Genomic DNA, 13,298 nt, shown 5'->3' on the forward strand with positions numbered 1-13,298 from the left:
TTATATGGGGGCTTTTGAGTTTGAAAATAACAGAAAATATCGTGTTTCTGTTCATCTTCTTTGAAAAAGAGATGAAATCTGTTCTGGGTCTTCTTAACTCTCTTAAAAGCTGTTTATAATCAATTAAGGAAGCAAGAAGAGGAGGTTTGTAGAGATTTCGGAGGTCAACCTTTTGGATCTGAAAGTATCATTTCTCTGGTGGGTTCTGAGAATATAAATCCATTCACAGTACTTCTCTCCATGCATTATATTCCTACATCACAGAATGAATATGGAGCTAATCATTCTATGTGATGTACAGGGATTTTATATCATTTCGTCCCCACTATTTCATAAAGATCAAAGAAAATAATTATAATTGCTACTGCTTCTTCTGCTTCTTCTTCTTCTTCTCCTTCTCTCTCCAGGGGACCACCTACCTTTACAGAAAAAAATAAAAATATATGCTGTTGTAGAACTCATTAGCTGGCTGAAGAAAGTGGGGAGGAATGAAAAAAAATCACACACTCACATCCTCATCATTTATAGGATCAATAGAGCTGTCAATCCCAATGCATATGCATCAAATGATAAGATGGCAAGGGTCCCAATCTTCTCATCATCTTCCCCCCTAGAGCCATAAAGATTTTCATTTGTGTACATTCCTTTTGTAATCCTCCCCCACTTAAAATAATGGAGAGTCTTTTCCTTTCTTTTGAAAAAAACTAACAACATGACTCCCATGTTTGAACACGTAGTGAAGCATGAATGAGATTCAAATCACATTCACTAAACGGGTCCTACTCCCACAGTTGAGAATTAAGGTCCCCATGTGCCCTTAACATCTCTAGGGCAAGCAAAGTGAGATACCAAACCCTAGTTCTTGCTTGAGATGGAAGAATTTTCCTTGCGGGTGTGGCCAAGGCTGGCTCAAAGCGTTTTTTTAAGGTAATATATGACCTGAGAATTAAGGTCCCCATGTGCCCTTAACATCTCTAGGGCTAGCAAAATGAGATACCAAACCCTAGTTCTTGCTTGAGATGAAGATTTTTAAGGTAAGGGAGGCTTTGATGTGATTAGTTTAATGGGATCTCACTTTTTTCCCCCGCCATGCATGGATACATGACATGACATGAACATGGATGGTGACTAGTGATTCATTTTGGTAGTTACTTCATACAGCTTAAACGGTTAAAATAGAAAAGCTTTGCCTCTAATTTACCGGACAGTAATGATGATATTAAGACAACTCCAAAGGTTTATTAATTTTCATTCTATTTGCAGCATTTGATTTCAATTGGAAACTGGTTTTCACTTTGTCCAGTCGTTCTCACTAAACAGCCAAGTCTCTTACTCTTTCTTCTGCTGCTCTGAAAATAAATGGATGAAAATAATTGACTGAAATCATAGCTACGGAGAGAACAGTTCTCATTCATTATACAAAACAAAATACTGAAAAGTAATTCATTGCAGAAGAGAGAGAAGTACTACGCTGGAATTGATAAGACATTGGATTAAAAAGCACTGCGCTGGTTGTAAAAGACACAGGGTGCCGTAGGAGTGAAGACACTGTCACCGTATAATTCGAGCTCATTCTGAAGCATTCCTACACAATGAAGCTTCTAAATAGGACTGTTAATGGTTAATTATCAGGTAACCCTATAATTATATTTACCTTCTGAAAAAATACCGGTAGACCCTTTTAACCGGTTAATCCCTTTTGTCTTTTATTTGATAATAGAAAAATAATCTAATCAGATGAAATGGACAAGCTAGAAATCTGAGTAATGCCAGTTCACAATAATTGATGCTAGTACGAGTACAGAAGAAGGATGAAATGTGATGCAAATTTCCACAATTGCATCCAAGCAAAAATTCACTACAGAGAAACCATCTCAGGCATAAGGGCAGAATACTAAATATTCTACAGACTCAAAAACAATCCTCTGCAGTAAAAAAATGAACCAATTGCCTTGAAAACTCTGATCTGTATCATTTCTGATTCCTCAAAAATCTGACCCAAATGACGTAAGCTGCATATGTCGATTCCTGATACTCCATATCTCAAATTTCAGAGAGTTGTTTTGAAACCGGACAGCATCTGTGGAAAAATTGCTTCCAGAGAAGCAATGAAAGAAAATTCGGTTCGCCTTAGTCTGCACTTACAGCTAGCCTTGTGTTTAAATAAGATTTGCTTTCTTCAAAAATCTGATCGTCCTACAGTAGTATGGCCATATTGATTCAACAAAATCAAGATACTTCTCTACTGCCCATTCCTTCAGTTGTTCAAGTTTCTTCATTGACAATTCCTTGTAATCCAAGTTCTTGATCTTCTCCACAGGTTGCCATACATGAGCAAGAATAAATTCTTTGAGTTTTCCTTCAGATATGTACTTGTGTATCAAGAAACAGAAAATTGGTAGGCTTTTTACTAGATTAATGAATTGTTTGAAGGTGAAGACATAGAGAGCACAGAGACCCTGAACCAATTTTATGTAGAGAGCAACAATTAATGGTCCAAAAACCCACAAAGGGGTCAACTCCCTCGAAACCTCTGCTCCATAAGCCACATTGATCGTCAAGTACCAAGGAATGCTGCAACAAGTCAAATCTATCTTAATTTCAAAATGTTTAGATAAAACCAAATAATGAAGCATGTTGACATTGCAACCATGACAACGTTGGAAATCTACTAGATGACAACAACATGGAATGGCATAAAATCTGACTGTTTTGGAACCTAATATGGGCCATGACTTGTATGTAGGCCAATTGGAAGGGTTGAAACTTGTTCAACCTAGTGTGATAAAAGGTCCATCTATGCAATGAAAGAGACGTGGAACATCTGTTGCTCCAAAGATTTTATCATGAATGAGACACGGAATTGCTCCAAAGAAACTTGACCAATTCAAGTGATTAGTTCTTACTCTTCATGAAAGAGCAACTCCAATTAAAATGTAGTAATAGGTGGATATTAGACTTACAAGATAAGCAGAGGAAATTTGACTGCTGCATCAAGACCAAAGAAGTGTGCCACAGCAGCCTTTATGAGATTACTTGCTCCCCTTTGTAGCGAGGCAGGTTGACTCGGTGAAATCTCATTCTCAGGTTGTCCCTCAAACATCCCATTTTCAGTCTGACTAGGTGTCTGTGTCTGCAACCTAAGCAACCATTTCTTAAATAAATTTTGTATTGCTACAGATGCTGTTACAGTTTCTCCACTTTCTTTAGATGCATAGGAGAGAGGAACTCTAGCTACATCTTCAGAACTTGTAGTTTCTTCTTTTTCCTGAGCTGCATAAGAGAACTGACTTGAGTTTTTCGGGAATTTGGAGCTGTTGGATCTACCTTCAGATCCCTCTTTCTGTACGCCACCTTTAAATGCAAGAATTTTAATAGGTTTGGCCTTCAGTGAAAGATTTAGTTGCCCCTGACCACTGCACAAAGTAATAATTTAATCAAGCAGTACTCCTGGACATCATCCAATGTCTTTCGCTAATGAGGTAATTCACAACATTCAAACTAAGCTAAAACTAATGTGAAAGAAATTGGAAACGGACAATGATGATAGTCAAAATAATGCAATTATTTAACAGAGCAGTTCTCCTGAAAATCTTCCTACATGTTTTTCTAACAAGATAATTCACAAAGTTCAAACTGGAATCCAATACTATACTTACAGGCACAAGATCAAATGTAATGTAGAAAAAGTTGGAAACACACAGCTACTGGAGTGAAAGCAATCACGGCACAAAGGGCTCCATGAAATTAATTAAATCTATGAACAACTACGATTTCCAAAACAACAGCTTAAAGAACTATGAGCATCTATGATTCCTGAGACTACTTCAGGATAATATCAAAGTCAACAGAGTGCCCGAAGGACAGAAAGTTACACAGCATTTTATCCCTGAAAACATTTTATTTCAATGAATGGATGCCTTTTTTCACCTAACCTATCCTCAACCATACAAAGAATGAAAATCATAAAATCGGATTTTCTTTCCTGAAATGTGGGCTTCAAGCTTCAATAGATTAAAAAAAACACATAAATATAGCTCACTTCCAGAAAAAGGGCAACTTTTAATATAATGTATTATTCCATAAACCGTCCAGCCATGAATAGGTAAACTAGTAATATTCAGCATGAAAAAATACAAAATATATTTATTTTATGACTAGGTGAAAGATTTTTAAAATAAATAAAATTTTACTTATTTGGAATTATGTTATTATTGCTAAAAATCGGAGCAGGGTTCTATCCCAAAATGACTAGACTAAGTATAGAGGTTTTTTCCCAAGAAATAACCAACAGATTTTTTTTGCACATTAACCTATGTAGGATTATTCTCACTAACATTCCCCCTCTCATCAAAACCTAAACAAAAGAATAATAATATAAAATTTAGACAACATAAACAGGGTACGAACTCAACGGGAACAAACTAACCCATAGAATAGACACCCGACTCTGATACCACGTTAAAGTTGGGTCTAGGCCCATCCCTAAATGACCAAGCAAAATTTGAAGGTTTTTGACCCAAAATAACTACAGGAGTATTCCTAGATTTAACCCATGTAGGATTATTCTCACTAATAGTTATTATTTCCAAAATTAAGATCCTGAAGTAAGGATTGGCTTAAGTTCAACTTTAACAGCAGTTGGTGGGGCAATCCCGACTGGCTGGCAAAGGAATTAGAAGGGGCTCTGCGGATAATATTCTTTTTGTTTTCTCTGCCCTTTTTGGTCATTTCGAGCCATTGGTTGTAGAACTAAAAGCCCTCCTCCAAGGTTTCCAGCTATATGCTAGAAAATTTTCCTCTCACCTGGGGTGTTTTTTTATGTACTTTGACAAGATAAATGTCATTTTTAGAACATTATCAACTTCATGGCAGCACATTGCTGGTCCTGCCAACGACATTGCTGACAAATTGGCTATGGAAGGGGCATCCAGCAATGACTCACTATTGGCTGCTCTTTTCCCCTTTGATCATTGGGGTTTTATGCACATGCATCTCTTTTAATTTTTGCGCTTCATGTTTGTAAACTAAACTATCTTGAACTTCTTTCTCACTAAGGAGTTTCTCTACACAGAATCCCCTTTCTCAACTTTATAAAAGAAAAATCCTAAAGTATAAAAAACAAGCCCAATCAGTCCATAGTAAACATGGAATCTTTGTACTTCCAAGGAAATAAGCCTATTATATGGGAATAACCTTGAAATCTTTGTTTTTCTTTGAGAATAGGCCTTACAACTGTCTTCCTTTTAAAATTATTGAAATTTGGAGACTACTAGAAATGAAAAAGCCCAATCGGTGCATAGAAGAAATGCAATCTTCCTAGATGAAGAAAGAGACAGCAATAGGGAACAATCTACCACAATGAGACATTATTCCAGCAATAGGGAACAATCTACCACAATGTCGAGATTTTTTTTAACACAATGAGACATGTAGCTCAATTGCTGGAATAATGGCCAAACCACTCATCTTTTTGCCAATTCACCAATATGTCATTTCTCAGCAGTCTTTGAGCTGGGATTTTCCCGCTGACAGACCACACAGCAGCTTATTCAGCTCCAGGTGATCCCCCACTATGCTATCTCCACGGTTGTCCAGCAATAGTCTCAAAGAAGTTCAAGTTTCCTATCATATTCCCCAGTGATGCTCCAGAAACTTCAGCCCTGCATTTGTTGGTATTTGGCTTTGGCTTGCTCATGGGTGTCTTTCAACTTAGGTGGAACAATCTTCTTCTTGGAAGAGAACCCCAAGTGGTACAGGTGGTCAAACAGCACTTACACTGAACCCTTGGATGGAAGAATACCAGACACATTTAGTAAAGGCAAAGGACCTTCTTAAACTGTACGAGGAGGAGGCTTCATCCTCTACATATATGAATACAAAAGAATAAAGGTAGCCTACTGGTGATGAGCAGGATGGCAGAGGTGTATGAATGGGAGCACGACCTGATTCCAATTGATTCACCAAGGGATACTTCAGGAAATGCAAGGAAGGACTTTGCGTATCTCCTTGGCCACAACAATGGCTCAGAACTGGTAGAAGGAAGGCGTTGACCATCTCAACAAAGATTTGAAAGTGGCGTGCACCTGTATGAAGCAATCCCACAGTATGAACTACCAGGTGAAGTCCCTTGAGAAGACAGGTATTTCGCGATCCTGCCAGTGACTCAGTAGAAGAAGGCAATGATTCTACTGAGTTGAGTGGCCAATGGGTATCCTCATGCAAGGAATTCAAGTTTCCTATCTCTTTCCTCTTTCTTTGAAGCAAGAGCAATTAGAGTTCTCTTCAGTAATTTTATTTGCTGAATTCTAGTAATCTTATTTAGGTAGAGACTGAAGAAGGTTATACTGGGTTCACATAGATTTTTTTCCACAGATAACATTGATTAATATATTACTACAATACATTGGTTAATACATAAAAATTACATTTTTTTCATTCTAGGAAACCTTTTTATTCTTCCAAAGAAGGAGAGATCACTTCAACTTGGAAAGAAAAGCTCCAAGTCAACTTTTACCTGACATATCCATTACATAATTTAAAAAGCCAAAGAATGTAATCATATTGTCTTTAGTACTTTTAAGTAGGGCTGCATACTCTTCTACCAACCAGCAATTACAGGAGGCTCTAGTAGTCTGGAAAATGTAAATCTCAAAAGGAATGAAGAGACTGCAAATAATCTTCAGCATTTTCAGAAATTTAACTTTTATAATTTATTTATTTTAAAAAAATATTTTTAGAAACCTTATTATATCACTCCATTCATACAGATCTGAAAAATGCAGTCACAGCAACAATCATATATACTATTACAAGCAAAAGAGCCAGCTCGGTTTTTGGATAAGAAACGATGGCACAAGGGAACCATCTCTCACCTCAAACTCACATGCCGCCGCAAAGAAATACACCCCTCTGTTCTTGTATAATTTCGAAAGGACACACAACCTCTCGACTTCAATAATTTGTTCCATTGAACTGGCTTAGGGGAAGAAGTTGCACATGCAGCCTGAAACAAAATAAGACACATTTAAAAGGAAGGCCCCCAACTTGAATTAATAAAAGATAAATAAACAAGAATTTGGATCTCATACCCGTGGCTGATAAGCTATCAGTGCCATAATGTTCTATATCATTCCCCCATTGCTAATGAAATGCTTAAAAACTGCATATACCACAAGTGATCCTCTAATAAATTGCTCAATTTACCGATAGAAGGAAAGATTTATCAAATTGGTAAACTCTGACCAGGAATCAAACAAGGATTGAAATTTGAAAGTAAAAAAGAAAAAGAAGAAAAAAATTGTCACTGAAAGTAAGATCAATCTCCAATAATCATGAAATATTCAGTTCCCACCAACTGACACAAACAAACAATTGTTGAAGCTCCAACTCCACATTTTGTGAAAACTGACATGAAAAGCCATCATCCAGAATTACTGCAATTCTTTATAATTCAAGAACATAGGAAATTTGCAAATATATCGGTTTTTGGTTCAACCCACAATATGGAAATGCAAACTGAAATTGCATTGATTTTATATAGACATCCATCTTTTCATAATAGCCATCTATTGAAAGCAAAACCAATTCTAACTTTTCTGCCTACTGGTAGGAAACACTAAAGAAGCTTAAGCTGTTGTACTCTTAATGGGTATTGGAATCCCAAATGGACACACTTGCTGTAATGCCCTTGGGAGTCTGAATCATATTTTCCATATAGATTGAAATCATATATCAGGCCTTCCAAATATTTTTTATGTGTGTTCCTCAGCCAATTCAACATCTAATATGTTTGACAGTGAGGGCAAGGTTAAGGAGGACATATAAGTCCTCAAGCTACAATAGGGAGGATTCCCCCACTTCTAGAGTTGACCGGTGAGACATCCTCATTAGCCAAGATATCAGACTCTTTAGTGGCAACCCCTAGTGTGTATTGTCAACTAGATTACTTTTAGTTTTTAATTTCACCACAGATATAAGACAAAAGACCATGGGGATTACAAAGTTACTTCTTTTACGCCCTAACTTTGAAAGAAGGAGCTAGTGTATCTCTCACACATTCTCCTATACTTCAAAGAATTACATCTCAATGGGAAGAAACAGGCAGCAATTCCAGAGTAGCATTCATAGTGTTAGAAAGTAGTACAAGGGGCAGTTTGGTCTTTTACATGGTCTGAGTATGTCAGTGAGAGTACCATCTTGCTGAACACGTTTAGATATCTCTATGGTCCAATTTTTACGTTATTTAGAGGTGTAGATTGGGAGTTATAAGTAGTTAACTGTAAGAGAGGTAATATGTCATTGTACCTCAAACTCACTTAAGTGAATAAGAAGCATTAGGGGTCGATTTCTGATCCCTAACGAGAGCACTACTCACGCTCTCTTTCAGCAGCCTTTCTCCCTTCTTTCCTCTTCCTCTCTTCTCTCAATCTTTTATTTATTATCTCTTTACATGGTATTAGAACAATAAAATCCTGATTTTCAAGTCCGTGAAGTGCTTCTCCTTACCTTTTTTAATACAACATCTTCTCAGAAAAAAGCAATTTCAGGTTTTGACATTGATTGGGAGTTGAGGTCTGATTTTTTGAATTCTTTTCTGCGATAATCCTCATGTTGATGGTTTCAACTGCCTATTGATCAGTCCTATGTTTGATTAGAACTCCAAGGGGGAGTTTTGACGTGGGATTCTCCCATCTACCAGGTGCACAAACCCAATATTGTGTCTAGAGCCTTTGTCACATTTTGGTAGGCTCACATCAGCCTATTCTGTGCAATTGCTTGCTGTTTTAAGGCTGAATTTCTATATACTTCATACTTTAACGTATGTTATTAATATCTCTGAGAATATTTTATCAAACCTTAGTTTTGTGGAGTCGGGCCCACATTGTCTGTGCATGCATCTTGTTTTGGTGAAGCTTCTGGTTGGTTAGTTTGGTTGTTATTTGTACCTATGGCAGATTCTGGTAAAATTATCACCCCCTCAAGGCAATTTGGAGGCTTTGAAGGTAAAGATACAATTTTGATTACCACAAAAAAGGCTGAATGGACAAAACTATCTTAGTCGGTCCAAATCAATTCATGTTTGTCCAAAACCATACACAAGTCAAAGTTTATTAGGGATGATCCACCAGTTCTTCTTACTGATGATTGGGAAGCAGAGGATAGCCGAGTCATGACCTGGTCACTCAATAGTATTGATTCAAAGCCAATGAATCAGATTATGATTTGTGCGACTGTCAATGAAATGTGGTCTAAAAAACATAGTTACTGATTAGTGCAGTGAATTACTAGGCATTCTGCAAGAAATCACTATTTTTCATCCCTTCATCACTAATGAAAAGGAACTCCAGAAGCAATAGGGCAGTCACATGTTGCTAAGTTTTTGGATGGATTGGGACAAGACTTTGATGCAGTCAGGCGTCAATTACTCGTCTTAGAAGACATCCCATAACTTTCTACTACCTTTCAGATGGTTATGCGAGTAGAGACAACATTTACATCCAAGGCAAGTAAAGAGGTTAAAGGTGTTCTACACTTAATACCCTGATTCACTTAGAGTCAGTTAGAGGTTGCGGTGGAAATATCAGAGGTAGAGGCAAAGAAGGTCTAGGAAGAGGACAAGGCCGAGGAAATGGTAAAAAGTGACAAACGGCCTGTCTTGCACATGTTCCATGGTGCATTTGGCTCGAGCGAAATAACCGGAGATTCAACTCCAAAGCTTGCACCCCGAACAACACGGCTTCACATGTTGTTGGCCTTATCTCGAGCTGGCTTCATACAAGGAAGGAATTTGCCGCTCTATCGGGTGTTTCCCTTCGAAAAACTTGGAGCTTGATCGCCCATATGACTGCCCCCTGCAGGACTCCGATTATGGCCATTTGGGATCCTCTCCCTTGTGACAGCATAAAACTCAATTTTGATGGTAGTACTATTGACTGTCCTGGGCCGGCTGGAGCAGGCAGTGTTTTCAGAGGTCACAATGGAGACCCTCTTCTATCGTATGCTGGACTGGTGGGCATTGATGATGTTAATACTGCTGAAGTTAGTGCTCTTCTATTCGGAATCCAAATTTTCAAGTAACGTCTCCATGGCAAGTTAATAATTGAAAGAGACTCGAAGACTGTCATCAGTTGGTGTTCCAAATACAACTCCCCCCCTTGGCACTACTGGCCCATAAAAAATTGTATTGCTGACAGTGTAATCTATCCATTGTAATTGGAATCTCATTCCTAGATCAGCCAACTCTTTGGCTGATAAATTGGCAAAATTTAGAACTTCCCAACAATCTCTCATTGTTTGGGAAGGCTTCCTTCCTTTGTAATTTGCTCTTTTGAGCCTTTGTCTTAATAAAAATCAGCACCATTTCAAAAAAAAAAAAGTGACAGAAAGTTTATTCATTGTGGCCTTCGAATCACTTCTTAGATAAGTGTTGGAGTAACTTTGGTAGGCCTACATGGGCAAATTCCTTGGCTCATCATGCACAAAGACAAAATAAATAATATCATGTAATTAATGTCTTAAATCATCATCAGAAAGCGGATAACGATAATCAAAAGAAAGCCATAAATGGCCACATTTGGGGTTTCTTAACCAGAGATTTTGGGCCCAAATCTCAGACGTGGGTTATGTTGGGTTTGGTGAAAGCAATAAAAAAGTAAAAACTGAAAACAAGGATCAGCATAAGAAGAACTAGAAGAAGCAGATCAGTTACCGGTGACTGCACTCCTTTATTTCATGTAAAATTTACTACTACATGACTTAAGAAAATTCAGGATCTATTTCAAGGATGCAGCTCTGATATGATGTATCCTATTCTAGCAAGCTCATATATATATACTTATATTGAATGGTGACGATTTTATTAAGGAGAAAAAAGAAAGAACAAATTAGGGAGGGAAGAAAAAACCCTCCAGAAAAATACAAGCTAGAGAGGCAAATTATGCCCTATAACAAGGTGCTAATCACTAGTAGGGTCATACAATTTGATCCCTTCATACAAATAAGAGGGAACTTTCTATAATCTCATCAAAGGACAATATCTAGCATGCAACTGAAAAATTAACAAAATATGGTTCAAGCTTACATTTCTGAAAGCTTGGAAAGGCCACCACCAATACTTTTACCACATAAATCAACACAAACTCAGCCTCCAATTTCTTCAAAATGTCACACTTTAATAAGGAGCAGAGCTCATGCCCTTTGCACAGAAAAAAAATACATAAAAAACAATTAGAAGCTGACAACAAAATACATGGCAGCACTAAAGTATTGTTTCAGAAAGTGAGACCTTGCAACTGAGTTGAAAACTTTTCTTCCTTTTTTCAGTGATCAACAAGAAGAGGCAAAACTAATTGGAAGTCTATATTTAAAGAATCAGACATATAATCTTTTGGACACTGCAGTTAGTCCCAGAATAACATACAAGCACAAGTATAGGGCAATGGTAATCTCTCATATGTTGCAAAAAATAATATAACCATGGAGCAACTAAATGCATAATCTTTGTCATCCTTTCCAGAGAGCATATTCAAGGAAAACATCCCGATGCAAGAAATTCATGTAAATGGTCCATGAAACACGCAAATATTTCCTAGCATAACACGAATTCTAATAAAAATGGCTAAAACACACTCACTCAATTCACTACATTTAACTAGGTAATATATTTTAGACTTGTGTTCTCTTAAATAGTTATATCCTATCCAATTTATTTGCTTCTTGAAATAAAGTTAGGAATCCCATCTGATAAATCAATTATGAGAGAGCCCACACCATATCAATTTTTCTTCCTTGACCACACCTAGTACTCATGAGATTTAAAAACACTTTCATAAATACTAACACTACAAAATGCATCAGGTAAAGCTCCATTTTGGTTATGAGATGTGGTTATGCATACTCAGGGAACTAGTGTATTATTACATAAATAGAATACCCACTACCATCCTAATCAATAAACACTTCAAAAACAATACTTAGGAATACTAAGTGACATTCTTTTGCATGTTCTCATCATGATCCACTAACCATGGCTCAAAAGTATAAAAAACAATTAAATTTAAGCTAAATCTAAGTAATCCCTTTCCATTAATGGGTCACCAGCAGGAGGGATTAGGGTCATGTTACTATCTTATGGTAAGAAAGGTTTTGCAGGTACCATTTGTAAAATTTAACTAGGTAGGTCGCAGCCGGTGCAAGCACTACTAGTCATCTCAAATAATCTGTGGCATCTTACGCCATTGATAAGATAGGTCTCTCAATTTGTTCCATGGAATGAGAGACTCCCAAACTAGACACCGGCCAGAAGAAAGAGCACGACCATAATCAACAAGAGACTCTGCAACCAGGTTTGCTTGTTCATTGTTACATTACTGCAGGATGCCTTAGAAATTTGAGTTAATGAGCAGAGTACTTGGATACTCACATAACAAGTTTTTCAAAGGAGTTTCTCTCTCCTTCCCCAAATGACCCCCACCCAAATGTCTACCAAGCAACATTATTCCTAAAAATCACTGGAACACTAGCAGAGATTGACGGAGCAAGGAAGTCTAGAGACATTTGAGAGAACAAGAGTCGAGGAGAGAGAACAGCGAAACATAAACAAATAACAAAGCAGAAAAAGGAGACTAACCTGAACCAGGATCACACAGAGTCGGCAATCACGACCAGGGAACAACGGACGACGGAGTAGGCGAGAGGCGAAGCCGTAAGGGCCAAAGGGGACACGCAAAGAGGTCGAGCTCGTGCTCCCAGCTTCTTATCCATGAATTTTCTATTTTGTTTATTTATAAAAATTTACTTCTTTTCACTCCTTCAACCGGACAAGCGGATTAACTTCGGATTGTTGATCCGAAGCCTACCCGAAATAAAAGTCAAATCGTCAGAATGAACAGTTTGCTTGCATAATTTTATTCAAATTGAACCAGGCGTCGAACCGGGAAAGTAAGAATGTTTACAATTAATGTATTCTGTATTATATAATTTATATGTATATGCGTCTTTTATAAAATTATAATATAAGACATTTTTTATACTAAAAAAAGGTGGGGTTTGCTTTGGGTTTGGGTTTGGGTTTGACCCCCAAGCCTAATCTCCAACTCTATCTTTAGAGCATGTTTGGAACTTACATAAAAGAAAATGAAAGAAAATATTTTTCGTTATTTGGCAGCAGAAAATCATTGAGAGAAAAAAATAAGATTAGTTAATAATTTTTATCTCACAAAATGATGAAATATGTCCCTCCTTGAGCGTTGCTGGGTCCATTCGGCTTGGATTTATTCAACCTAATGTCTCCCCCT

At 37.3% G+C, this 13,298-nt stretch overlaps 1 protein-coding gene across 2 annotated transcripts; it reads right to left on the bottom strand.

Moving 5' to 3' along the window:
* Positions 1-1,733: 1,733 nt before the first annotated feature.
* Positions 1,734-12,719, bottom strand: LOC137934917 (uncharacterized). 2 transcript variants are annotated; one of them, XM_068779505.1, is made up of 6 exons: positions 12,632-12,719; positions 11,084-11,197; positions 7,092-7,162; positions 6,876-7,006; positions 2,964-3,416; positions 1,734-2,574 (listed from the first exon to the last, which is right to left on the bottom strand). In XM_068779505.1, the coding sequence occupies exons 3-6, from the start codon at positions 7,116-7,118 to the stop codon at positions 2,160-2,162; spliced, it is 1,026 nt and encodes a 341-aa protein (XP_068635606.1). In that variant the 5' UTR covers positions 7,119-7,162; positions 11,084-11,197; positions 12,632-12,719; the 3' UTR covers positions 1,734-2,159. The 2 variants fall into 2 exon arrangements, with proteins under 2 accessions (XP_068635606.1, XP_068635607.1); XM_068779506.1 differs by lacking the exon at positions 11,084-11,197.
* Positions 12,720-13,298: the final 579 nt, after the last annotated feature.

This window comes from Aristolochia californica, unplaced genomic scaffold, assembly GCF_029961685.1.
Source record: "Aristolochia californica isolate CCGP_79_NKW_82.1479 unplaced genomic scaffold, dmAriCali1.0.hap1 SCAF_6, whole genome shotgun sequence".
Lineage (NCBI taxonomy): Eukaryota > Viridiplantae > Streptophyta > Magnoliopsida > Piperales > Aristolochiaceae > Aristolochia > Aristolochia californica.

Coding starts and splice junctions, on each gene's coding strand:
- LOC137934917 (XM_068779506.1), bottom strand. CDS start 7,118: ATGGCACTGATAGCTTATCAGCCACGG. Junction 3,417..6,875: donor CGGCGGCATGTGAGTTTGAG/GTGAGAGATGGT, acceptor TACTTTGTGCAG/TGGTCAGGGGCAACTAAATC. Junction 2,575..2,963: donor AAATTTCCTCTGCTTATCTT/GTAAGTCTAATA, acceptor GACTTGTTGCAG/CATTCCTTGGTACTTGACGA.